General features: G+C 57.7%; 2 protein-coding genes across 9 annotated transcripts in view; one reads left to right on the top strand and one right to left on the bottom strand.

The window, feature by feature from the left end:
* Window positions 1-3,170: 3,170 nt before the first annotated feature.
* On the top strand, window positions 3,171-11,852 carry MPG (N-methylpurine DNA glycosylase). 4 transcript variants are annotated; one of them, XM_033236461.1, is made up of 6 exons: window positions 4,351-4,572; window positions 4,899-5,041; window positions 5,440-5,632; window positions 5,727-5,960; window positions 9,026-9,230; window positions 11,404-11,852. In XM_033236461.1, exons 3-6 carry the CDS (start codon window positions 5,594-5,596, stop codon window positions 11,778-11,780), a joined length of 855 nt encoding a protein of 284 aa, XP_033092352.1. In that variant the 5' UTR covers window positions 4,351-4,572; window positions 4,899-5,041; window positions 5,440-5,593; the 3' UTR covers window positions 11,781-11,852. The 4 variants fall into 4 exon arrangements, with proteins under 4 accessions (XP_033092356.1, XP_033092354.1, XP_033092352.1 ...); XM_033236462.1 differs by lacking the exon at window positions 4,899-5,041 and having other exon boundaries at window positions 4,382-4,572; XM_033236465.1 differs by lacking the exons at window positions 4,351-4,572; window positions 4,899-5,041; window positions 5,440-5,632 and adding an exon at window positions 3,171-3,328.
* Window positions 5,689-25,427, bottom strand: part of NPRL3 (NPR3 like, GATOR1 complex subunit) — a 63,643-nt gene continuing 43,904 nt past the window's right edge. For 2 of the 5 annotated variants that reach the window (XM_033236457.1, XM_033236456.1), the window contains 8 exons: window positions 24,810-24,966; window positions 19,907-20,013; window positions 19,265-19,394; window positions 15,155-15,395; window positions 14,109-14,301; window positions 8,259-8,331; window positions 6,246-6,393; window positions 5,689-6,123 (listed from right to left, as the gene is read on the bottom strand). In XM_033236457.1, coding sequence (XP_033092348.1) covers window positions 6,083-6,123; window positions 6,246-6,393; window positions 8,259-8,331; window positions 14,109-14,301; window positions 15,155-15,395; window positions 19,265-19,394; window positions 19,907-20,013; window positions 24,810-24,966 — 1,090 coding nt within the window. In that variant the 3' untranslated portion in view covers window positions 5,689-6,082. Of the gene's footprint in view, window positions 6,124-6,245; window positions 6,394-8,258; window positions 8,332-11,803; window positions 12,832-14,108; window positions 14,302-15,154; window positions 15,396-19,264; window positions 19,395-19,906; window positions 20,014-24,809; window positions 24,967-25,427 lie in introns of those variants that run through there. The other 3 variants (XM_033236460.1, XM_033236459.1, XM_033236458.1) reach the window with 2 other exon arrangements.

The following is a 25,427-nucleotide window of genomic DNA, read 5'->3' as shown; positions in this document are numbered from 1 at the left end:
CTTCAGTGCCATCCTCTGGGTCTAGGTGGCACCAGTCCTCTCCAAAATGAGCTGTTGCACCCAGTGCCCAATGCAGACAATGGCCTGGTCCTTGGCTACACAGAAAAGAAAGGGGGCAATTTGAACTAAAGGTGCTGGTACACTCATGGGTAGATCCCAGAGCCTGGGCAAGAATCCTCTGCCCATATCCTTGTCCGTGCCACGGAACAGGGTGGTGCCTGCACATAGTGGGTCCTCTCTGAACACAAGCAGTATCAACACAATTCTCACGGAGAAGGAGATAATGAAAGCTTTAGAGGGGTGGAGGGGAACTCCACCAGGGGGATGACTGCCAGTGCATCAGGGACACCGGGTGACAGGGAGCCTGCCCCGGTGCCAACACTCAGTGCTCCTGTATCCTGCATGTGCCACCCCTCCCATGCCAGGCTCATAGCCAGAGACAGGACAGTCTCCGTGCTTAGCAATATTGACCCCTGCCAGGGATAAGCAAGCCCTACCGGGCCTGGATGCCCAGACTAGGCTGGCAGGGCCAGAAGTGGTGTCCTCTCTGGAAAGCTGGGGACTGGGCTTGCCTCCAAAGCATGCCACAGCTGGGCATCTGGTGTCAGCAGGTCTCCTCCTGCAGTGGACGCTGTCAGACCCCACCCAGACACGCTCCAAGTCCCAGACACTCATCGCCAGCTGCCAGGAGCACCAGCCACAGCTGGCTCAGAGCTGAAACAGCCCACACCCAGCAGTCACCTTCGGTGGGGAGCATGCCCCAGTCCGCCCCTGCAGACACATTCCCATCTTAGAGCCTGTGTCCAGGCATCCCCAGGTTCTCAGCCCGCCCTGGCCTCCTGAGTGAGGTCATCAGAAGGATGATCAGAGCGGGGTCAATACAAGTGTGCTCAGTGTCAGGCCTCTGAGCCTTCAGATGGCCTGAAGCAAGGGAGGAATCACAGAAGTGAAAATGACCGGTTCCTGCCTTCACTGATGACATTACCTTGTGAAGTTCCTTCTCCTGGCTCAGAAGCTCTGCCACTGAGCACCTTGTGACCCCCACCCCTGCTCACCAGAGAACAACCCCCTTTGACTGTAATTTTCCACTACCTACCCAAATCCTATAAAACGGCCCCACCCCATCTCCCTTTGCTGACTTTCTTTTCGGACTCAGCCCATCTGCACCCAGGTGAAATAAACAGTCTTGTTGCTCACACAAATCCTGTTTGGTGGTCTCTTCACACGGACGCGCATGAAACTCAGGACTGTACCCAGTCCACATGGACAACTGTGTGCACATATGTGTGCTCTGCCTCATGCCTGCTCTACTACTCCCTGTTCTGGTGGAGGAGCCCCCCGATACGGAAACCCAGCCCCTGGTCCCTCTCCTCCCGTTTCCTGCACCCTGGAGAAATGGAAAACAGCTACAGTTGCCCAGCACTCACAGGGCGGGTGGGCAGGCGTCTGAGAATGGGTGGGTGTCTAGACCAACCCCACGGTTTGTGGACCTCACACCAGGACACGAGAGAACGGGAGCCCTGACCAGTAAGAGGAGTGTTCCCAACAGCTACCCCAGACTCCTCAGCTACCCCAGAATCCTCAGCTCAGCTTTCAGGCCACAAGTAATCACCCAAGGGGTCAGACCCTGGGCTTTGGAGAGTCCCTGGAATGATCAGAAGAAACTGCCCCTGCCTGGGGAGCTCCAGGGATGGGCCCATGACCAGCTCCTGGCTATTTGGGGAAGAGGCAGAAGTGGGCCAGGCCAGCCCGTGGCCTGAAGTCATAGGGCTATTTCTGAGGCAGCTGCCCCCTCCCCACATCCCAGAGTTTGGCAAGGGGTTCCCATAAGCACCTGGGCCCAGGGCCCAGAGCACAGACCCAGGCAGGGAGGATGTAGCTCACACACACCCCACTACGGCCTGCCCAGTGGCTGCCTTCTCTGCCCAAGGAAGCTTTGACCCTCCAGGGCTCACCAGACACAGGGCGCTGGAGACCAGTCAAGAGGCCAGCAGCCACCCTGCTGGGAAGCTGCCAACTCAAAGCTGTGTAGAGGAGCCCATGGGCTCTGACTTGACACCCGCTTCAACAGTTGTCAGCACCCCCCTCCATCAGAGAGAAGACACAGCCGGTGTGCTGGGCACCCTGGGGTCCTGAGGCTGATACTAGAACCCTGGCCCCTGTGGCCGATAGAGCCACATCTCTCAAGGACTTGCTTATAAAGGCTCCAGTGACTGATGGCCACGCCTCCTACAGCTAGAGGCAGCTCCAGCCCCTCCACAGCCCATGGCCTGTTGTGGAGGTCGGGGGTCAGGGCTGCTCACCCCAGCACCAATACTGGCCTTCACTCTTTTCAAAGCCTCGAGAGTGTCCTCATCTCCATCTTCCACTGATATCCTTGCCTCCTCCAAGAAGCCTGTTCCAGCCCAGTAGTGGGGCAAACTGGGAACAGAGGAGGCCCCAGGCCCCCCTCCTCTCACCTGGCACCACTTTCTCTTGCCCCGGACCAGCCCGCCAGCCCACTCGGCAGGCCACAGTTGGAACTCTCATCCCACCACTTCCAGCCTGTGGTGGCAGCCTCAGACCACAAACCAGGAAGTCGGGGGGTGCGGTTGTGGAGGGGTGGGGGTTGCCCAGAGATTGCACAACCCGCAGCACTCAGGCCAGAACATCTGGAGAAGTTGGTTGCTGGCACCCCAGCGCCAGCCTCTCCACCTCCTGGAGCAGGGGCCAGTCTGCTCTCCAAGTGATTCTCTTGCCTCATAAGAAAGGTGCGGATAAAAACACCCCTCTGGGAGCCTCTGGACTCCCCATGATTTCTGCAAGGACCACGTATCACTTGTAAAACCAGAATAAATATAAGTACAAAGGAACACCAACACTCTCCCTGCCCATCAAGAAGACAAAGGCTCAACTGGGGCCTCAGTTTCCCTACTAGACTGAGGGGGAGCACTGGGAGGATGGGGGACTATTCCCAGAGGAAAGAGACTTATTGTTTGGAAGGCATGGCTGCAGAGGATAAGCAGGGAGGGTGTGGGACCACATCCAGGGCTGCTTTATAAACATGGATTCATGACACATTGTACCCCCACCCCCGGAAGCGGCACACAGTGCTACAAACAGCTGGTGGCTTCCAGCAGGCGGCTCATGGCCCCTCCCTCCCCAGGAAGTCCTGGCTGGGGACCACGGGAGTGGGACGGCTGGTCAGAGGAGGCGACGCAGTTGGAGACCAGGGTCCTGCTCTGTTAGCCTTTCTATATGTAGGACCAGGTGTCACACTCATCTGAAGGCTCCAGACACATGGCCGGTGCATCTGTCCTGCCTAGCGTCTCCCAGCTGACACAGCCAGGTACCCAATTGCTCAAGGCCTTTTCAGGTGCCCCTTTCCAGGACTAGGGTCACACAAATCAAAGACACCTGAGGAAAGGCCCCTCGAGGGTTTTTGTATGGTAGAGGTGGATTGTGGGGTGGGATTGTGCCTGCCATAGGGGAGGGGCCCTGCAGACCCAGATAAACCCCCAAGTGGCCAGAAGTGGGGGATGGCTCTGCTGGGTGCTGGGGCTGCCATGAGCCATGGGAGCCAGCAGTGTGCCCAGCTACCTCGGGGCCCGTCCCCTAGGCCCTTCTTTCCACTGGGCCAAGCACCGTCCTGCCCCTGCCTAAGGGCATGGATCTGACTTGAGAGGTAGTGAGAGGTTACAGGCCGCTGGGCCTTGGGGAGGCCTCAGAAGGCTGCGCACTGACAGGCTGTGTTCACGTCTGGCCTCAGTCTCTAGAAGGGACTGGCTGCGCTCCAGCAGGCCCAACCCAGAAAGTGAGCGAACTCCCTTCAGCATCCTTGGGCGGAAAGAGGGATGGGGGCTCTGCGGCAGAGGCAGAATCCGCGCCGCTCCCTCCTTCCTTCCCCCCACCAGGCTGTGACAACCCCGGACCAGGGGCGGGGGCTTCCGCACAGGCCTGGAGCCCACTTCCTGGATAAGGACTCCCTGGCCCACTCCAGACTAGGGCTGGGGCGGTCTCCCAGGCGCGCACTCCGCAGACACCGCACCGGAAAACACGTCTGCGGCCTGCCCCCTCCCCCAAAGCAAGACCACTCCGCCCCGGCCCCTCGAGGACCCACTCAGGTTCACGATTGGCCCGTCCTCTTGGGTGGTCTGACCACCCGCTGGTGGAGTGGGCTCTGAGGCCGCCAGGCGACCAGGGCGCAGGCGGGGACGGACAGCGGGTCATTGGGGGGGCGCCGGGGCACAGTGCGGTGCTCGCCCCAACCCCACCTGCCCCTTCCCCGCTGTCGCTCCGCAGGCGCCGAATCAGGCCCGGGCCTGGGTCAAGAACTGGCGGTGGGCGCTGGGAAGAGGATCCACCTCCGTGTGGTCTGCCCCGCCCCGGGGGCGCAGCCCGTTCCCGGCGCTCACTGGCCCCCCCTTCCCGGCTTCCGTCCCGTTCTGCGCAGGCGCCGCTCCGCCCCGGTCCCAGCGGTGCTTCCGGGGTCGGCGGCGGCTGGGGTCGGCGGCTGCTGGTCTGTGTGCCGGGGTCCGAGCCCCACGAAGCCCCGACCCGAGCTGCCGGATGCCTGCGCGCAGCGGGGCCCAGGTGAGCGCGCGCCTCGGCCGCCCCGCGGAACAGACGCGCCCACCCCAAGGCGCAGCAGCGAGCGCGGCCGCAGGAGCGGGAGTACCGGGGACGGGCGTACCGCCCACCGCCCCGAGGGTTGGGGCAGAGCCAGAGCGTAGGCCAAGGGCCAAGCTCGGGCCGAAGGCAGGGGCCGCAGCGCCCGGGGGCAGAGCCCACGGCGCGTTGGCAGCGCGGGCCGAGTGCGGAGACGGTCACGTCAGCGTCCTTTCCAGGCCGACTGGCAGTCTCCGTTCGACATGAACGTCAGCACTCCCGTTAAAAATAATGCATCTCTCCCATGCCAGGAGGACTTAGGTGCTGCTGAAGACCAGCCCTCCGGGTGCTGCCAGGCCGACGCTGACCCGCCCCCTTTATCTTCCCTCCTCCTTTGCCCCAGGACAGCTGAGGATGTGTGGTCAGGTTCCCCCTACACATGGGGAGGCCACAGGTGGGAGGCTGGGGACCTGCTGGGTCTCAGCAGACCCTCCTAGTCCCTCAGGAGACCTTACCTTTGCCCCACTTGTTCGTTATCCAACCTGGGCCATGAAGCAGAGGACAGTTAGGGACCCTGAGCACATGGGATAGGGCCAGGCCAGTGGTCACCCCGGTACTCACCCCTCCCTGTGTGTCAGGCCCTGGGGGCCATTCCAAGGATTCTGACACACTGGGATCCCTGCTAAGGCCCTGCCAAGGTCCTGGCTGTGTTTTGAATTCCTGGTAAGGGTTGGATGAAAGGGCAGGGTTCCAGAAACCAGCTCAGACGTTTGCTTGGGACCTGCATGATGAGTGGGAATCAGAGGGCACCAGCCCTGCTGTCCCAGGCTCCGGCCACCATTTGCTCTCCAGGTCGTGCAGCCTGAGCCCCCACGCTGTGCAGCTCGCACATAGGTGGGGCAGAGCAGCCACCCTGCCACCACCAGCAGCAGCCGTCCATCAGATGTAATCATTTTCTGAGGCCTCGAGTGTGTCGAGGTGTTTGTGCCTTATAACTACCCACAGGATGGTCACCCCCGCTTTGCAGATGAAGAAACCGAAGCAGGTGGTCAAATCCAGTCCTTGCACTTCCTGAGCCTGACCTTACCACACAGCTGTCTTCTATTCGGATGCTTATTTATTTATTTTTCCCATTACAGTTTTCCCGAAGGATGGGGCAAAAAAAGCAGCGACTAGCCAAAGCAGAGCAGCCATGCCGCCCGTCTGACACAGCGCAGGCACCTTGCCCCAAGGAGCCCTGTTTGGGACCACCCACCACCCTGGGCCCACACCGCAGCATCTATTTCTCAAGCCCGAAGGGCCACCTTACCCGACTGGGGTTGGAGTTTTTTGACCAGCCGGCAGTCCCCCTGGCCCGGGCATTTCTGGGACAGGTAATGTGAACATAGCAACATGGTCTCTCCTAAAGTGCCTGTCACTGCAGTTGTCCCTGAAGCCCTGTCCACTGCCTGCTGGACTTGGCCCTCACTTGTCCTCGTGCAGTTAGCTGCTTTGCTCACACGGGTCCCTGGATAGCTCCTCTCAGTTGCCTGAGATCATCTGGGAAGAATGTGGAGATTGTCAGTGTTGTTTGCCCAGGGTGCAGCGGGGTGCCACTGTCTTCCCCGCCGGCTTCGGGCATCTAGGGCAGGAGCACTTGCACTGTTAGCCTTCCTCACCTGGAATCCACCGCACAGTTTTTCCACACTTGGGAACTGTGGCTGTAGCCAGTGTTCGGCTGCCCCTTCCCACCGTAGTGGCTCTCAGTGCAGTGCTGGCTTCCCAGGGCCCCTGCAGCTCAGTGTAGGTCCAGGATCTGGGCTCTGCCTGTCAGACTTGGAGTAAGCAGGGACTGCCCAGGGCCCATCCTGGTGGGCCTGCGCTGCAGGCTGTCCCCACAAGCAAATGCTCACACAGCCATGGCATCTTGGCTGGATCTGTTGGGAGCGCCGTCTGGGTGGTGGTCCTTAATGCCAAAGCCCCAGGCCTGCCTTTCTGGTTCTCCAGAGGCTCCAAGGCCTTCTCTTTGTCCTTTAATGAGCCTACTTTTACGTTATAATCACCAAGAAGAGCCAGAAGAGAAATACCAGTGGCAGGAATTGGGTGCTAAAGGAGCAGACCCTAGAATGTGGGCTTGATCTCGTGGAGAACAAACAACATTCTGTCCCCATGTGGATCCTTCTAAAAGCACCTTAAATGGGCATTTGTGGCCAGGCATGGTGGCTCATGCCGGTAATCCCGGCACTGTGGGAAGCCGAGGTGGGCAGATCACGAGGTCAGGAGATTGCTAACCTCCTCCAGGAGGTCAGGACCATCCTGGCTAAGACGGTGAAACCCTGTCTCTACTAAAAATACAAAAACAATTAGCCGGGCGAGGTGGCGGCGCCTGTAGTCCCAGCTCCTCAGGAGGCTGAAGCAACAGAATGGCATGAACCCGGGAGGTGGAGCTTGCAGTGAGCCGAGATCGCGCCACTGCACTCCAGCCTGGGTGACAGAGCGAGACTCTCTCAAGAAAAAAAAAAAAAATCAGCCCGGTGTGGTGGCGGGTGCCTGTAATCCCAGCTACGCGGGAGGCTGAGGCAGGAGAATCTCTTGAACCCGGGAGGTGGAGCTTGCAGTGAGCCAAAGTCACGCCACTGCAATCCAGCCTGGGCAACAGAGCGAGACTCTGTCTCATAAAAAAGAAAAATTATCTGGGTGTCATGGCGGGTGCCTGTAATTCCAGCTTCTCGGGAGGCTGAGGCAGGAGAATCGCTTGAACCCAGGAGGCGGAGGTTGCAGTGAGCTGAGATCACGCCATTGCACTGTAGCCTGGGCAACAGGGCGAGACTCTGTCTCAAAAATAATAACTATGATGGGCATTTGTGATAAACAAAACGGTACCTGTGGCAGGTGCATCGCAGGAGCAGGGCAAGGGCCCAGCATGGCATCAGGGACCACAGTACGTTTGTCTCTATTCAGCATCCTTGGCAGGCCACAGTCATGCCCACCTGAGCCCACTGGTGGACAAGATGATGTCCACAGAGAAGAGGGTGTGTCACCCTGTGTCCCTTGGATTAGGGACAGCCCTCTCCATAACCTCCCAGTGGATGCCCTTGCAGACCCCTCAACCAGGCTTGGGTCATGCACTCATCCCTAAAAGGGTCACTGCCGTGAGTTGCCATGAAGTCCCAGGCCACTCTCCGGGCTGAGGAGGGTGTGGTGTCCCCCAGGAGGCTCTGCCAGCAAGGAAGAGAGTGTGTGTGTTGGCATTGGGGGTGGGGTGAGAGGCCCCAGTATCTGCCATTGGTGGAAATGGTATCAGAGTGAAATCCAGATCAGAAATTTGGGATGGAAAAGGAAACCGTGAGAAAAGGGCTGTGGGAACCTCCTCTCCAGAATGGTAGTTGGGCTCCCCCAGTGTGCCCCCACGGAGGCAGAGGAGTGTGCGGCGTGAAGCCCCTGGAGGGGCATTCCCTCTCAGCTCCAGGGAAGATGGAACAGGGCCACCCTTTCTCCCCTGGACATGGTCTGGCCAAGCCTGGCCTGTTCACTTCTGTCCTCACAGTTCTGGATGCCTAAGGATTTCTGGGCTTCCAGCACAGGCACTGACCCCTTCTTCCCTCCACCCTGTCTCCAGGAAGGCCTCCTGAATGCTCCCCCAGTAAGCATCTGAGCTCCAGTGCCCCTCCTCCCCAGCCCATGATACTGACCATGGCCTCTGGCACCACAAGGCTTCCTGGGCTGAGGTGAAGGTGGTCTGGCTCTCCAGCTGACACCTCTGGCCTAAAAACGAGACAGGTGCTGGGGATGTGGCTGGTCCCCAGTGCTCTGCTGTTAACTCGGGCTCCAAGCACTGAGGGCACAACTGTTGGCTGTTACCAAGACCATGGTCCAGGCTGGGGCACCCTGGGGCAGCTGGGCCTACTGCTCAGAAAGGCCTTAGAGCTGGACGGTGGGAGCTTAGTATGAGGGTCCCTTGTGGCCACCTCAGCAGCCCAGGTTTAGGGGAGCTCACAGGCTCTGGGATTTCCCAGGGAGCTGGTGTGGGGACATCCTTGGGGTCCTGTGCCTTCCACGATGCCTGGCTTCATGCTAAATGCTGATGGTCTTCGCAAGGGTACTTGGGAAAGGAGGAAGCTGGGGAATGGAGGGCCCTGCTGAGAGGACTTGGAGGTTGACCTGCAAGGTGAATCCACCACTGCTGGTTCCCAGCCCCGCCCTGGCTGTGGCCTGAGGTGTCTTCGGCCTGCGGTCTCCTGGTCTAGCAGGACTGGAGGAGACAACTGGTGCCCTCAACAGCCATATTCAGACTCAGCAGGAGCAAGAGAAGAGGCAGGATGGAGACGGGGCAAGCTCCCTGGCTAGACCTGGGCAGCTGACACACCCTGAGGTGGGGAGATGAGGTCCAGGCTGGGCACTGTTAGGGTGAGTGCACCCCCATCCCTTCCTGCCCTGAGCAGAAACTGACTTCGCACAGGTCCTAGTCCGGCGACTTCCTAATGGCACAGAACTCCGAGGCCGCATCGTGGAGACTGAGGCATACCTGGGGCCAGAGGATGAAGCTGCCCACTCAAGGGGTGGCCGGCAGACCCCCCGCAACCGAGGCATGTTCATGAAGCCAGGGACCCTGTACGTGTACATCATTTATGGCATGTACTTCTGCATGAACATCTCCAGCCAGGGTGAGCAGTGCTCGGGCATGGGGGTTGGCGGTTGAGGGGGCTGGAGGGCTGGCAGAGCCCCGTCAACTACCAGCCAGGGGACCACCAGGAGGACTGAGGTGGGGCAGATATTTGAGCAAGGAAGTGCCATTTCCAGGGCCAGGTCAGGGTTTCAGGAGCTCTGGCTGCATTGACGGGGCAAGGCTGGTTAGAGGAGTAGAGAAGGTTGGTTGGGGCCAGTCGTGGTGGCTCACGCCTGTAATCCCAGCACTTTGGGAGGCTAAGGCAGGCAGATCACCTGAGGTCAGGAGTTCAACACCAGCCCGGCCAACATGGTAAAACTCTGTCTCTACCAAAAATACAAAAATTAGATGGTCATGGTGGTGGGCACCTGTAATCCCAGCTACTAGTGAGGCTGAGGCAGGAGAATCACTTGAACCCGGCAGGTGGAGGTTGTGGTGAGCCGAGATCACGCCACCGCACTCCAGCCTGGGTGACAAGAGCGAAACTCCATCTCAAAATAAAAAGAAAGGGTTGGTTGGAGTGGAGGCAGAAAGGAGGCCGAGGACACAGGTGTCACCTGCCCTTGATGGAGGCAGCACATGAGGATTAGAAGCTAGTTTGAGAAGAGGATGATCGCAGTGCTAAGAAGAGCAGAGTGGTCAGGTTGCCAAGGATGGAGCAGTGGGCACAGCAGCGGGGAGTTAGGGTGGGCAGAGAAGTAGGCGAGGACAGGGAGGTTTGGCAAGAAGAGATGAAAGGGGTCGTATTTTTGTCAGGATGTGGGACTTGGATGTGTTGTGTGTGAAGGAGCCAGGGCAGGGGATGTGGTGATGAGGGCAGCCAGGCTTTGACTCTTTTTCCAGGCAGCTCTGGGGGCTCAGTGAGACTGTGAGGGGCATGTGTCTTGCACCCACAGGGATGTAGAGGGTCCTGCTCCTTCCTACTGTGGGTCAGGGTGGGCGGTGGGCGCCCCACCTGGTGAGCTGGAAGCGGCGTGGGAATCACAGAATGGACGGGAACTTAAAGGCTTTGCTTGGCCTTGATTTTAGCTTGAAATACTTTGACAACTGGCTGGTCAAGGGTATCTGCTCAGAGGAGTGCCACACTTGCTGGCTTGGCCGGAGGGCATGGCTTTGTCCACTAGTGCTCACCCCTGGCTGCTGATGCAGAGGCTCACATGGCCACAGCCCAAGAGTGGGGACTGGCTTGGCCACCTCTGGGCTAAGCCTCTGACTCCCAGGTGGCTGGGAGGGCCAGGGGTGCACAGGTGAGTCACAGCAGGTGTCTCCAGGGAGCTGCCTTGCTGGAGGGCTAGGGCTCCTCTGGCCAGGGTCCAGGTCATCATTGTCCCCAGCCGGGAATCCAAGGGACCTTTCCAAACTTGCAGGGCAGAGGAAATTCGGGTATCTGTGCTTGAGTGAGCCCCTGGGCCCAGGAGCCTTTACTTGCTGTCTCTGCTTCTCAAGTGGCCTGGCCTGGTGAGGGAGGGGCTAGGTTGGAGGAAGGATCCCAAGGGAGGTAAGGGGGGCTTCGCCAGGCTTCTCCTGCCCTGCCTGTGCAGGGTGTGGCAGTCAGTCTTTCCACTGAGTCACTGCATGGGCTCTCCCAACATCCGGTGCACACTGGCAGCTGCTCTAAGCCAACCCCTAGCCCCCACCACTTGACCAACACAGATGCTGAGTGGGTGAGGCAGAAGAGGAGCCCTGGGGCCTGGCTAGGCCCAAGGTTTCCTGCTTCCTGACAGAATGATCGCAACCGAGGACTGGCTCTCTGGAGCTTCCTTTGCTGGCCTCATAGCTGCTGCCAATCACAAGACCAGGGGAATCCAAATAGAAAGGAGCTGATATCCGGCATTCGTCATGAGTTTTTGACAGTCTGGCTTTGTGGGGACGGCCACAGTGGTGGAGGCCCTGCCTGGTGGTGGCAGCCAGAGGTGCCCACAGGAGGCACACCTCGTGGTGCAGGCATGGAGGATGGCAAGGCAGGCAGAGGGGTCTGGACACAGTGAGGTGCAGCCCCCTCCCACCAGGTCAGACCCAGTAGATGGTGCAGGTGCACAGAGCAGATCCCTGGCCCAGGCAGGAAGGCAGCTGCACCCTCCCTGCAGCACGGGATGTCTGGATGTGCACTAGGGCAGAGAGGACAGGAGCCTAGGGAGGCTCCACTTCCAGACTGTCCATCTATCCCACAGGCGACGGGGCTTGCGTCTTGCTGCGAGCGCTGGAGCCCCTGGAAGGTCTGGAGACCATGCGTCAGCTTCGCAGCACCCTCCGGAAAGGCACCGCCAGCCGTGTCCTCAAGGACCGTGAGCTCTGCAGTGGCCCCTCCAAGCTGTGCCAGGCCCTGGCCATCAACAAGAGCTTTGACCAGAGGGACCTGGCACAGGATGCAGCTATATGGCTGGAGCGTGGTCCCCTGGAGCCCAGTGAGCCAGCTGTAGTGGCAGCAGCCCGGGTGGGCGTTGGCTCTGCAGGGGAGTGGGCCCGGAAACCCCTCCGCTTCTATGTCCGGGGCAGCCCCTGGGTCAGTGTGGTCGACAGAGTGGCTGAGCAGGTCACACAGGCCTAAGCAAAGGGCCTGCCCAGACAGTATTTTTTAATTCTTTAAAAAACAAATAAATGTTTCATTTCTAGAAAACTGCGCTTTCGCCAGAGCTCTTCTAGGTGATCAGCACATGTCTGGAGCCAGCTCTTCCTCCAGGACACGAGGGCTGGGGGCCCTGAGTACGTAGCGCCAGACCCAGTGTGGATGCTGGGGAGAATCATCAGTGTGGGAGCAGAGAGCCCCCGAGGGTGGGGCCCTGCACAGTGGGCCATGCCTCCACCAGCAAGATGTGCACAGCCTAGCAGGGGAGCTCAGGCCCTCGCGGCCCATAGGCTCAGGACCAGGTCACAGCTTGGCTATGAGCCTGTTTGTGGCTTCCATGGGCTCATGGCAGCCTGGGAGGAAGAAGTGCATGGCAGACAGAGGTGGTGCTGAGGACAGGGCCACAGGGCACTTCACAAATGGAAGGCTGTCAGAGAGACGGGGACAGGCCACACAAGTGTTTCAGCACATTCTTCAGGGTGGCCACAGAGGGGGGTTCCAGGGAGCAGGTGTAGGGACAAAAGGAGGGTCTGAGAAACGCACAGCCCACATATGGGCAAAGAAGGATGCAGCCCTCACCCAGAGACAGGAGTTCTGGCAGGCCCCCTCCAGCGTGGAGACGCCTACACATGCGGCGAGGACTGGAGGGAAGCATAGGAAAGTGGAGGGCAGCGGCCCCACAGCTGAACCACCAGGGGCCAGTACAGCAGGGCTCTGCAGGCTTCACTGGGCCATGGCCGGCTGGCATCCACCCAGTGCCAGGCCTCAGGACTAAGAGGGCTCAGCCTCAGCAGGGAGGAAGCCCTGGGTGGGAAGATGCGAGCGCCCACCTGCACACCCCAGCAGCCTTCCGCCCTCCGCCTGGGCTCAGGGAAGCAGAGCCTGGAAGACGGCAATCACGGGGTCCTCGTGAGTGGTCACCACCAGCACGCTGCGGAACTTGTCAAACAGCATGAGCAGCTGCGAGCGCCGAGTGTTCTCGTTGTACATAATCTCCTCTAGGTGGTGGCGGCCTCGGAAGTAGTGAAGGAGCCTGGAAGGGATGGGTGGGCGTGAGCCCAACCTGACGTCTAGTCCCCAAAGGCCTCTGCTGAATAGCTACTGGTGGGAATCAACTCTGAGCTGCCCACAGGCCTGAGCAGAGCTGGCAGTGAAGGCCAGGGAGGCAGGCCTCCAGGACCACATGCCCACCATAGTCCTGCTGACCAGCACGTGGGCAAAGTGGGTCCAGGAGGATAGACAGCTGTTCACACCCAGAGCTGCCCCAGCCTCCTGTGTCCTGACGTTGGGATCAGGGGTCTGCTGGTGGCTTCTTTTTCATGCTATGGTGAGTCCCACATAGCTCTGGAGCCAAAAGGTCACTCCTTTTTTTTTTGCTTTGTTTTGAGAGAGGGAGTCTCACTGTCACCCAGGCTGGAGTGCAGTGGCTCGATCTCGGCTCAGTGCAACCTCCACCTCCCAGATTCAAGCGATTCTCCTGCCTCAGCTTCCCAAGTAAGCTGGGACTACAGGAGTGTGCTACCACACCTGCCTAATTTTTGTATTTTTTAGTAGAGACAGGGTTTCACTATATTTTGGCCAGGCTGGTCTCAAACTCCTGACTTCAGGTGATTCACCCACCTTGGCCTCCCAAAGTGCTGGGATTACAAGTGTGAGCCACTGTGCCTGGCCTGCCTTTTTTTTTTTTTTTTTTAATGTCACCATCATTTGGAAAATCACTGCTTTAGGGTGGCTTCTGCAACTGAGGCTGGCACAGAGGATGCTAGGATGCAGGTGAGACCTGGACCAGCTGCTCAGAAGCATTGCAAGTGGTTCTCTCAAGGGCCTGGAGTGTGGTTCTTAACAGGGAACTCAGTCCCTGACAACCTGACCACTCCCGGAAAAGTGTGTCGCTACACTATCCCCCACATCAGGGTGGGGCTGACAGAGACCACTGAGCCACGTCACCTATAACGTGGGGGATACTGGGTGCCCCCAGGGCTTAGAGTCCTGGGAAACCCCTGCCAAGTCTCATGAGGGTGAGAACTTGGCACTGCCTCTCAAGGGACAAGAAATATCTAAGAAGCAGTGGAGAGCAAAGAGGCCCAAAAACAGGCACGCCAGGCCCACAACCCGGGGGGTCTTGGTGACAAGCTGCATCCCCATGCATGGGCAGTGGCACCTGCCCCTACACACCTGAATGCAGAGACTCCATCTCGAACAGGGGCCCATTTGTTCTCAGTGGATTTGGTCCTGTTGTGTACGTCCCTATCCACTTTCTGCCCTGACCCTGCAACTGGCCCCAGTCCCAACGGGTCAACCTGCACCCACCTGGCAAACATGCGGAGGTCCTCAGGGTTCTGGGCTGCGGGTACACTGAGGATGGCTGCGCGTTCATTCTCTGACAGGCTGGCCAGCAGGTTTTCCGTCATCCTCTGGTTCAGTGGTGAGTCCCCGCTGGGAAGCAGCTCTGCGCTGGAGTTGTCCATACTGGGGCTGGTGAGGGTCATGTCATCGCTGCTGGCTGTGGGGGCCATGGGTCAGGGTGACCAAGTGAAATTCCAGAACACCCAGGGGAACAGCGAGGGCAGAGCCAGCAGTCAGCCTCCAATGACACCCCTAACTCCCACAAGGGCCCTATCTGGTGCCCCAGCTGCAACATCTGCCTGCAAGCATCCGCGGCTGCCCCGCCTCCTGGGTGTGACACACGCCCCTCATAGGGCTGACTTGGGAAATGGGTAGCCTCCCCTCTGGGAGCACCCTCAAGGGACCTGAACAGAGGTGCAATGTGTGCCCCACAAACACCCCATGGTGGGCCTGGGCATCTTGCCCCTCACCCAGGATGGAGGACAAAGCACCCCGGACAAAGCACCCCAGGCAGGCGGGGTCCTCACATGAAGCATGAAGCCTACAGCCAGACCTCAGCCAGGGGAGGACTTCCAAAGTCTTCCACCCCCTTCCTTCCCCAAGCCTGGGGACCTGGGACCTGGCAACAGGCTGCTGCCCTCGAGCCACACTGGCCATGACAGCTCTTCTGGGGCACAGAGGTGTCAGCTGTCCTGGTAGTGGTGTGAGATCCTGCTCTGATCCCAGGCTGGGGCAGAGATTCCAGCACTGATGTGGTGGGCTGGGAGCTGCCCCTGACTCTAGCAAGCCTGCTGAAGAGCCTGGAGGCAGAGCTGCCACCTCAGAGTCATGGTGGCGCTAGGAGACAGCAGAGGTGTCTCCACGGGGGACACGAGGCGCGTGCCTGTTCATGTATGTGTGCAGCCATGTGGAGGCCCCTCAACACTCACAGCAGGGCCCATGTTGAGCCTCCTGGGCACCACCCCCAAGCATCTCCCCTGACTATCACAGCGATGCCCTGGGGGCCCTACTTGGGGAGCCAAAGCTGAGGGCGTTGGGCGTGCTGAGGCTGCGACCGCCGACCCGGGCAGTGAAGGGGACGTCATCCTCTCGCGGGCGGGGCTCCTCCTCACTGGGTGAGGCCATCAGGCAGACATAGGTGTGCAGCTGGATGAGAAGCCGGCGCTGCAGCATCCACACCACCATCTGGATAAGCTGGGTCTGCGGGTGGCAGCAGGTGAGGCTGGTCCCCCTTCCCACTCCAACTTCTTCCTGGGGGATCAGGGAGCCATGGCCCTAGACATGGCCACAGCACACTCCCTGTGCTGACTCACAGCAGAAAGACCCTCTTCTCAGAAAGGGAGCCCACAGCTGCCAGCCAGCTCTGCAAGGCCGGCTCACACTCCTGGGAAGGGAGAGGGGCCAGGGGACATCTGGATCACACTTGCATGGGCTCCCACCACACACCTGGGCCGCCCGGCATCTGGCTGAGGAGCAGGACCTGAGATGTGGAGGCCCCCTGTGACCGCTGCTCTGAGCAAATCCCCCACACTGTGCTGCTGCAGCTGCCCCTGTGCCTCCTCTCTCCTTCGGCCCACTGGCCCTGTAGCTGGTCCCAGCCAGCCAGTCCACCTCCAGACAAGCCCAGACATTGTTTAGAAAGAGGCTGTGGGCAGGCACCCTGAGAGCAGAAAGTTCTGTCCTTGGATCTACCTGAAAGTCCACCCTGAGCATCAGGGTGGATCCACAAGAAAGCTGAAGCCAGTGACCCTGGGCTTGGGGGTGAAGCACCACCCCCCATCCCCACCGTGAGAAAGTACATCCTGGCCAGGCCGTCCAGTGTCTCTGGGTTAGCAGGTGCGGCTGGCAGTGAGGAGCAGTGAGGAGCCTTGTGCCAGGTCGAGTTCAGTCCCCGTGAGAAAGCACTGCCCAGACACAGGCGTTGAGGAGCGAGGAGTGTGACACAGCGTCAGTGTCCTCAGATACACATCTGTCTCCTCATCTCTGGGAGGGCTGACAAGGAGCTGCTGGCCAGTGTTACCTCCTGGGAGGGGGCTGGGGAACTGGGGATGGGAATGGGGGACATACTCCAGGTAAGTAAGAAGAAGACCTGGTCAAAAGGACTGCAAAATACCCAGACTTAACGCGAAATTAAGAAATAAAACAGATGGGGCTGGGCGTGGTGGCTGACGCCTGTAATCCCAGCACTTTGGGAGGCCGAGGCGGGTGGATCACTTGAGCTCAGGGGTTCAAGACCAGCCTGGCCAACATGGTGAAACCCCATCTCTACTAAAAATATAAAAATTAGCTGGGCATGGTGGTGCATACTTGTAATCCCAGCTACTTGGGAGGCTGAGGCAGGAGAATCACTTGAACCCGGTAGGCGGAGGTTGCAGTGAGCCGAGAGCATGCCACTGCACTCCAGTCTGGACAACAGAGCAAGTTTGTTTCTTTTTTTTGTTTTTTTGTTTTTTTTTGAGGAGGAGTCTCGCTCTGTCGCCCGGACTGGAGTGCAGTGGCCGGATCTCAGCTCACTGCAAGCTCCGCCTCCTGGGTTTACGCCATTCTCCTGCCTCAGCCTCCCTAGTAGCTGGGACTACAGGCGCCTGCCACCTCGCCCGGCTAGTTTTTGTATTTTTAGTAGAGACGGGGTTTCACCGTGTTAGCCAGGATGGTCTCGATCTCCTGACCTCGTGATCCGCCCGTCTCGGCCTCCCAAAGTACTGGGATTACAGGCTTGAGCCACCGCGCCCGGCCTTTTTTTTGTTTTTTTGTTTTTTTTTGAGGAGGAGTCTCGCTCTGTCGCCCGGACTGGAGTGCAGTGGCCGGATCTCAGCTCACTGCAAGCTCCGCCTCCTGGGTTTACGCCATTCTCCTGCCTCAGCCTCCCTAGTAGCTGGGACTACAGGCGCCTGCCACCTCGCCCGGCTAGTTTTTGTATTTTTAGTAGAGACGGGGTTTCACCGTGTTAGCCAGGATGGTCTCGATCTCCTGACCTCGTGATCCGCCCGTCTCGGCCTCCCAAAGTACTGGGATTACAGGCTTGAGCCACCGCGCCCGGCCTTTTTTTTGTTTTTTTAATACTTTATTTACTTATTTATTTATTTATTTATTTTTTGAGATGGAGTTTCGCTCTTTTTGCACAGGCTGGAGTGCAATGGTGCAATCTCAGCTCACCGCAACCTCCGCCTCCCGGGTTCAAGCAATTCTCCTGCCTCAGCCTCTCGAGTAGCTAGGATTATAGGCATGCGCCACCATGCCTGGTTAATTTTTGTATTTTTAGTAGACACAGGGTTTCTTCTTTTTTTTTTTTTTTTTGAGACAGAGTCTCACTGTGTCGCCTAGGCTGGAGTGCAGTGGCCGGATCTCAGCTCACTGCAAGCTCCGCCTCCCGGGTTTATGCCATTCTCCTGCCTCAGCCTCCCGAGTAGCTGGGACTACAGGCGCCTGCCTCCTCGCCCGGCTAGTTTTTGTATTTTTTCTAGTAGAGACGGGGTTTCACTGTGTTAGCCAGGATGGTCTCGATCTCCTGACCTCGTGATCCGCCCGTCTCGGCCTCCCAAAGTGCTGGGATTACAGGCGTGAGCCACCGCGCCCGGCCAACAGAGCAAGTTTCTGTATCAAAACAATAAAAAAAGCTGGGCATGGTGGCTCACACCTATAATCCCAGCACTTTGAGAGGATGAGGTGGGTGGATCACCTGAGGTCAGGAGTTCGAGACCACCCTGGTCAACATGGTGAAACCCCGTCTGTACTAAAAATACAAAAAAATTAGCCAGGCGTGGTGGCAGGCATCTGTAATCCCAGCTACTTGGGAGGCTGGCAGGAGACTGCTTGAACCCGGGAGGCAATGGTTGCAGTGAGCCGAGATCATGCCATTGCACTCCAGCCTGGAGTGCAATCAAAAATAAATAAAATCAATGAACAAAAAAATAAAACCGAGGGGCTTCCCAGCACTGGAGCCCAGGCAGAACCTGGCTCCATCTAGGCCCTTGACAAGGCCTGGAGCAACCACTCAGTCATGGCCTGGAAAAGCCACCCTGTCATCTAGACCACAGGAGGCCTCTGGGATGGAAGCACCAGCAGCTCCTCCCTAAGCACTGGCCCAAGAGAAGGGGTGCAGAGAGTGCCTCTTATTCAGCTGACACAACCTGGCTCAGCTCCCAGAAACCAAGGGCTCTATGAAAGACCGCACTAAGAACTCTGTCAGGTTTGGCGTCTAAAGGAGCTGAAAAACCAGAATCTTATTCTCATTCACAATTTGAGAACGGAAAGGGTTTGACTTTAAGGACTGGTTTTGCCTAATAGATCTGGCACTTACTCAAATACTTTTGGAGACAAAGACGTGAGAACACCCAGTTCGTCTGTCTCCAACACTCTGTCCTATCTGGCCCTGCTCTGAGTCTCTGCCCAGAACTCAGTGGAGGGGAGGATGGCAAAGCCACCTCCGCACGAGGCTGTGACACCTGCAGCCCACAGGGGAAGCCACTGGCCCTGCTACAGATACCGGTGCACCAGTCCATCCCACAGATCTGCAGGAGGCCTCCTATCCCCCAGCCACTCCTAGCTCCCAACCTGCCTGCCCGCTGCCCTGACCCGGGCCCACTAGGGTCCTCTCTAGGCTCTCTTGGATGAGGAGATTCTGGGGACCAGTGACCCCAGAACTCATACCCACAGACCCTGTGGCCACCTGAACCATGGCAGGGAGTGAAGGCAGAAGCAAAACTCTCAGAGGTCAGGCCCTGGCCCAGTGAGAACAAAGCTGCCTTTGCACCCTCATCTGTAGGCAGTCCCCAGTCCCAAAGGGGTACAAGACAGGTCTGTAGGGCCAGAAAAGGTAAGCACTCTCCTGCCAAGCTTAACTCAGTTCTAACCCTAAAAACTGCCTGCCACAGCCAGGGTGGGCTCTATGGGGAGAGGACAACTGCCCAAGTGTTGGGTCACTGGCCAAGCATCTGCAGGTGGCCTGGCAGCTGACTTTTGGGCCCTGCTGAGCACATAGCACTTGCATGGCAAGCCCCCAAAACCAAGGAGAAGCAGGTGGCCGTGGTGAGGGCTCAGATCAGAACCAAGAGCCAGGCAGGTAGTGCCTGTCCACTACGCACCTGCCACTCCAGGCTCCTTGAGCTTCTGTGACTCACCTCCTGCACAGCGGGGGCCAGGGGATTCCTAAATTCTGATAAGGAGACCGGCAAGGAGAACTTGGCAAGGACGGACGGCAGGTCATGAGATGGGAACTGATGGGAGAACTGCTCGGCCAGCGGGGAGTACCTGGAGGCAGACAAGCATGCCAGTGAGTGCAGCAGAACCCCCAACGTGTTCTCAGACCCCCCACTGTGTTCTCAACACTGGCCTCAGTGGGCAGCAGAGAAGCAAAGTGTGGCAGGTGGGCCAGGATGGTGCAATGAGGGCAGAACGGTATGACGCCAGGCAGGCCTCCAGGTGGACAGAGCCTGGGCACTTCCCCTTGAGCAGCAGCAGGAGCCATGGGCACAGTTCACCCTGTATCTCACCTCTGATCCCTCAAGGTGGATTAGGAGAGCCAGCCTGGAGGAGGGGGCCCGGCATAAGGGGGATACAGGAGAGTCACACAGCACAGAGCCAGACCAGAATTGGGACCTGGGCACGCTGGTGGCCAGGAGTTAGGCTGAAGTGAGAGCCTCGCCTTGGGGCTTCCACAGCCTTTGGTGCCTGGCCAACACAGAGAACAGCACCTGGAGGGCCCTGCCGGCCTCACCCCTTCCCACTCAGGGCTCCAGGCTCTGGCAGCCAGCAGCACTCACAGACATACGCTGGCATTGGGAGATAGCATGTAGACGTTGTTCTCACACAGCGGGTAGATGATGATGGCCTTGCCCCAGTACACCAGATGAGCTGCAAGCTGGAAAACCTGCAGGAAGAGGGGAAGCTGCAAGGGCCATGCCTGAGGCTGGCCCGCTGGGAGCTGTCAGAAGCTCTCAGCATGGGTGGCCATGGCCTACCAGCCCGGAGAAGCTGGTCCCAGGCTCGTGCAGAACACACCTGGCGGCTATGGCCCAAGACTTCCTCCCTAATGTGGAACAGCACCTTCCCAACCTCTCACTAGGATGTGGGGCACAGCCAGCACACAGCACACAGTACTTTCTGTGAGCAATGGCTTTTTTTTTTTTTTTTTGGAGACAGTCTTGCTCTGTCATCCAGGCTGGAGTGCAGTGGTGCAATCTCAGCTCACTGCAACCTCTGCCTCCCAGGTTCAAGCGATTCTCCTGCCTCAGCCTCCCCAGTAGCTAGGATGACAGGCACCTGCCACCATGCCCGGCTAATTTTTGTATTTTTAGTAGAGACAGGGTTTCACCATGTTGGCCAGGTTGGTCTCGATTTCCTGACCTCGTGATCCACCCGCCTCAGCCTCCCAAAGTGTTGGATTACAGGCATGAGCCACTGTACCTGGCCACAATGGCCTTTTTATCTCTGCTCCCTGTGCTGTTTGGTGCCACTGTTTTCCCATCCTGTACTGTCTTGACTCCCACTGAAGAATGGTGGTCTCAGGCCACAAGCATGGGAATGTCTGGGGTGCTGGGAACACAGGGTTGGCCCAGCTGGGCAGGGGTCTTAGCTGGATGTACTGGCAGGGCACAGCCCTCTCGTACCCCGTAAAACTCCAGCACGGCCTTGCCCCAATGATGGGTGTGGAGTCACTCAGCGTGCCACCCCTACATACCCAAAGGCCCCAGGTCTGCCCCATGTGCCTTGTCTTCCACAGAGACCCCCTCCCAGCTTTGCTCTTGTGGACCCTTGAACAGCAGGAAACACAAACACACCCAAAACCCCTTCCAGAGGAAAGTTCAGGCCTGAGGTCTGAGCACAGCACCACAGCACTTCATGAAAAGGTGTGTACAATCCTAAGCATTTGCACTTCTGCCTCTGCATCACCTCAAGACACCACTCCATCCTCTTGGCCAGTAGGCCTCTGCGGGGGTGAGTCACCCCTGCCTGGATACAGTGCTGCCTGCTGCTAAGGACGCTTATACCTCAGCTCAGAAAACAGGGCCTCCAGACTGAGTACAGTGGCTCATGCCTGTAGTCCTAGCATTTTGGGAGGGCAAGGCAGGAGGATCACCTGAACCTCAGAGTTCAAGACCAGCCTGGGCGATATAGTGAGACCCTCATCTCTACCAAAAATTTTTATTCAATTAGCCATGCACTGCGGCACATGCCTGTAGTCCCAGCTACTCGGAGGCTGAGACAGGAGGACTGCTTCAACCTGGAAGGTGGGGGTTGCTGTGAGCCGAGATTGTGCGAGTGGTGCCTCCAATGGCACCGCCAACCCCAGCATGGCAGGTTTCACTTCCATCACCACCCTGTTCCCTCACCCCACGTGCCACTGGCATGTGCTCTCTCAAAAAGACACACCCACTTTCCCCCAGCTCTGCTCAGCATAGTGGTCTCCACCTCCTGCCTCTCCCTGCAGCAGCCTCTCCAAGATGCTGTCCATTCTGGAAATCAAAAGTCCAAAATCAGTACTTCAGGGCCAGCATAAGGTGCCAGCAGGACCAGGCTCCCTCTGGAAGCTCCAGAGAGAATTCGTCCTGCCTCTTCAACTGCCAGTGTCTCTTGGCTTGCGGCCACATCACTCCACTCTGCCTCTGTGGTCATGTCGCTGCGTCTTTTTAGTCAGAGCTTCCTCTGCCTCCCTCTGATGAGGGCCTTGGTGATTACATTTAGGGCTTAACAGGATGATCTTCTCATCTCAAGATCTTTAACTTAGTAACATCTCCAAAGTGCCACATGAGTTCACATTCATAGATTTTGGGGATTAGAATATGTATGTCTGTGGGGGCTGTTATTCAGCCAATCACAACGAATGTACAGCACGATCCTAATTTTCATAATACAAAATAAAATGTATACACACACACACACACACACACACACACACACAGACATAAAAAACCTGGAGGGATCTAGGTTACCTGTGGGATATGGGACTGTGGGAACTTTTTGTGTCTATAATTTGTGTAGTGTTTGAAGTCTTATAACATTAATTTTATCATGACAAACCCAAAATTTACTTGTAGATTCTCTCTGGATTGATGTAAACATGAATTATTTTATTTTATTTTATTTTATTTTATTTTATTTTTTGGGACTGGGTCTTGCTCTTTTGCCCAGACTGGAGTGTGTGCAATCACAACTCACTGCAGCCTCGAACGCCAGGGCTCAAGTGATCCTCCCACCTCAGCCTCCTGAGTAGCTGGGACCACAGGCATGCACCACCATGCCCAGCTAATTATTTAATTTTCTGTAAAGACAGGGTCTTCCCATGTTGTCCAGGCTGGTCGTGACCTCCTGGGTTTAGGCAGTCCTCCTGCCTCATCCTCCCAAAGTGCTGGGATTATATGCATGAGCCACTGCACCCAGCCACATAAGGGACTTTAAACTACCTGGTGACATTCACACCTAAGGCAGATGCTCCCCAGGGGACTATCTCCAGGAAACAGAGTGACCCATCAGGGATGGGCCCCAGGGGCTTCTGCACTGCCACACCAGCCGCAAAACTCTGCTGACCTGCAGCAGGGAGAGCAGGGAAGGGTTACAGACAGAGGAAAACAATGACAGCCTTCCCTCTCCCCAGTCAAGGCCATGGCAGGGAAGTGAAGGGGACATCAAAGGGAGACCACAGCTTTGTCCAAGGAGACTGACAGCAAGGGTGAGAGGCACAGTGTCCACACAAACTCCTGCCAGACAACCTCAGAAGAGGACATCAAAGCTTTGTCCAAGGAGACTCTGACAGCAAGGATGAGAGGCACAGTGTCCAGCACAAACTCCTGCCAGACAGCCTCAGGAAAGCCAGGCCCAGCTTCTTTCAAAAGCTCAACACAGGCCCTGTGAACAGCCACACGCATTTACCACGTGGCCGGTGCTCATCAGGACATGGGGGGTCACTGACTCCCTCACTCTGCAGGGTTGTATGGAGCAGTGAGTTCTTTTAAAATTCTGTGTCTCCTGGATGCTATGAAGGTGGGCAGGACATGGTCTTTACTGGGTCCTGTCCAGCCCACGAAGTCCAAAGGCACAGCTGGGCATGGTGCCTCATGCCTATTAATCCCAGCACTTTAGGAGGCCAAGGTGTTATGATCACCTGAGCCCAGGAGTTTGATGCCAGCCAGGGCAACCTAGGGAGACCCCATCTCTACCAAAAAAAAAAAATGAGCCAGGCGCACACCTGTAGTCTCAGCTACTTGGAAGGACGCTTGAGCCTGGGTGAGCCATGATGGCACCACTGCATGCCAGCCTGGGAGACAGAGCAAGAACCTGTCTCAAAAGAAAAAACAAAGACAAGGGCACAATCTGGTAAAAGGTCTCACAGAGGATAAAGGGTCCCTGAGATACAGAGGCGGGAAAGACTTACTCTCAAAGGCAGAATCCAAAAAGGCTGCTTTTGGGGAAAAGTGGCCTGAGAGTCAGGCCTTGCCCGACAAGTTCCCCTAACGTGCTAAGAAGCAAAGGCCTGTTTCATAGTCCAAAACAGCATGGAAGCTCAGCCAGAGGGACCCAGGCGGGCCCACCTCACGCCTGGGTTCCGTGGCAGCCTCTGCTGCCCCCTGGTGGCCATGCCGTGCACACCACCACCAGACGAGGGCGCCACCCACAGGCACCACCTGCTCTGCCCTTAGGCAACACTTCAATGGTCCCGTGGCTCTGGGCCACTTCACATGACTAGCAGCCACAGATGACCCCATGGCCTGTTGGCCACCCCATCAGCAGCCCCTGCTTCTGATCTCTCCCTGTGCTTTTTTTTTTTTTTGGAAACAGAGTCGCCCAGGCTGGAGTGCAGTGGCACGATCTCAGCTCACTGCAATCTCTGCCTCCCAGTGATCCTCCCACCTCATACCCCCAGTAGCTGGGACTACAGGTACATGCCACCATGCCCAGCTATTTTTCTTTCTTTTTTTCTGTATTTTCTGTAGAGATGGGGTATTGCCATGTTGCTGAGGCTGGTCTCAAAGTCCTAGGCTCAAGCGCTCCACCTGCCTTGGTCTCCTGAAGGGCTGGGATGACAGGCATGAGCCACCGTGCCCAGCCTTCCCTGTGCTTTTCCTCCCACGCTCCACCCACACTCCAACCAGATCTGCAGACACGGCTGAGGGGCCCTCCAACTAATCAGAAAGGGTAGCCCTCTGCATGGACAGGCCCATGAACATGTGGCTCAGCAAAGAAAGGGCATCTTGTACAGAGTGCACAGGCCAACACATGTGCACACACAGCGGGTAAGGCCACCAGGTTAGGTCTTTATTCTGCATATGGGAGGGCCCTGCATCCAAGCTTCCTGCCCTCAGTTCCCATATGCTTGTTAATCACCACTGTGAGGCCCCCACGACCCTGCCCGCTCCTGCCCTGCCCACCCACCAGCTCTAGTGTCTCGACCTCCAACATTGGGAGCACCCCAGTCCTTTCTCTCACAGACTTGTCTTACCTCTCTGAGACAGAAGAACAAGTCAGTCCCATGGCTCATTCACAAAGCCATGGTCTGACTCAGATGCCAAAACCTCCAGCCATCCCAGGGACTGGCCTCACCCCATGGTGGGCTGTGCCACAGCTCTCAGCTGGACAGAGCCCCTGTGGATGTAGTGTGGCAGATGGCCTGCCTTTCCTGATGCCCCAGCACCTGCCACATGCCACCCATCCAGGCCCCCAGAGCTATACCTGCAGCAAGGCCAGGTCCGCATCCTGAGCTAGCTGCTGCAAGTTCTTCACAGCAGATGTGGTCTTGATCACCCGAACTAGGGCAGGGGAGCAGTCGATAGGAAGCTCCCCCAGCAAGGACTTCTCATCACTGAGCAGCAGCAGGGCGTGGTAGGGGCTGCAAAACAATCACCTGTTACGGAACACACGAAGTACAGGAACCTGCACCAGGTACGCACCAGGTATGCACCAGGTATGCACCTGGGACACAAACGTGCAGCTGGAGACTCCCGGCCCTCAACTGCAGAGAGAAGGGCCAAGAGCGGGATCTGAGAAAAGGGCAGTGGTCTGTTCAGAGGCCTTCACAAAATCTGCCAAGGATTGGCTCATGTCTATAATCGTGGCACTTTGGGAGGCCAAGGCAGGTAGTCACATGAGGTCAGGAGTTCAAGACCAGCCTGGCCAACATGGTGAAACCCCATTTCTACTAAAAATACAAAAATTATCCAGGTGTGGTTGCACCCACCTGGGGTCCCAGCTACTCAGGAGGCGGAGGCAGGAGAATCGCTTGAGCCTGGGAGGCGGAGGTGGCAGTGAGCCAAGATTGCGCCATTGCACTCCAGCCTGGCGAGAGCGAGA

Source organism: Trachypithecus francoisi, unplaced genomic scaffold (genome assembly GCF_009764315.1).
Source record: "Trachypithecus francoisi isolate TF-2019V2 unplaced genomic scaffold, Tfra_2.0 Lachesis_group15, whole genome shotgun sequence".
Lineage (NCBI taxonomy): Eukaryota > Metazoa > Chordata > Mammalia > Primates > Cercopithecidae > Trachypithecus > Trachypithecus francoisi.
This window is presented reverse-complemented; position numbering and strand designations above follow the sequence as displayed.

Coding starts and splice junctions, on each gene's coding strand:
- MPG (XM_033236461.1), top strand. CDS start 5,594: ATGGTCACCCCCGCTTTGCAGATGAAGAAACCGAAGCAG. Junction 5,633..5,726: donor AGATGAAGAAACCGAAGCAG/GTGGTCAAATCC, acceptor TTCCCATTACAG/TTTTCCCGAAGGATGGGGCA. Junction 5,961..9,025: donor CCCGGGCATTTCTGGGACAG/GTAATGTGAACA, acceptor GACTTCGCACAG/GTCCTAGTCCGGCGACTTCC.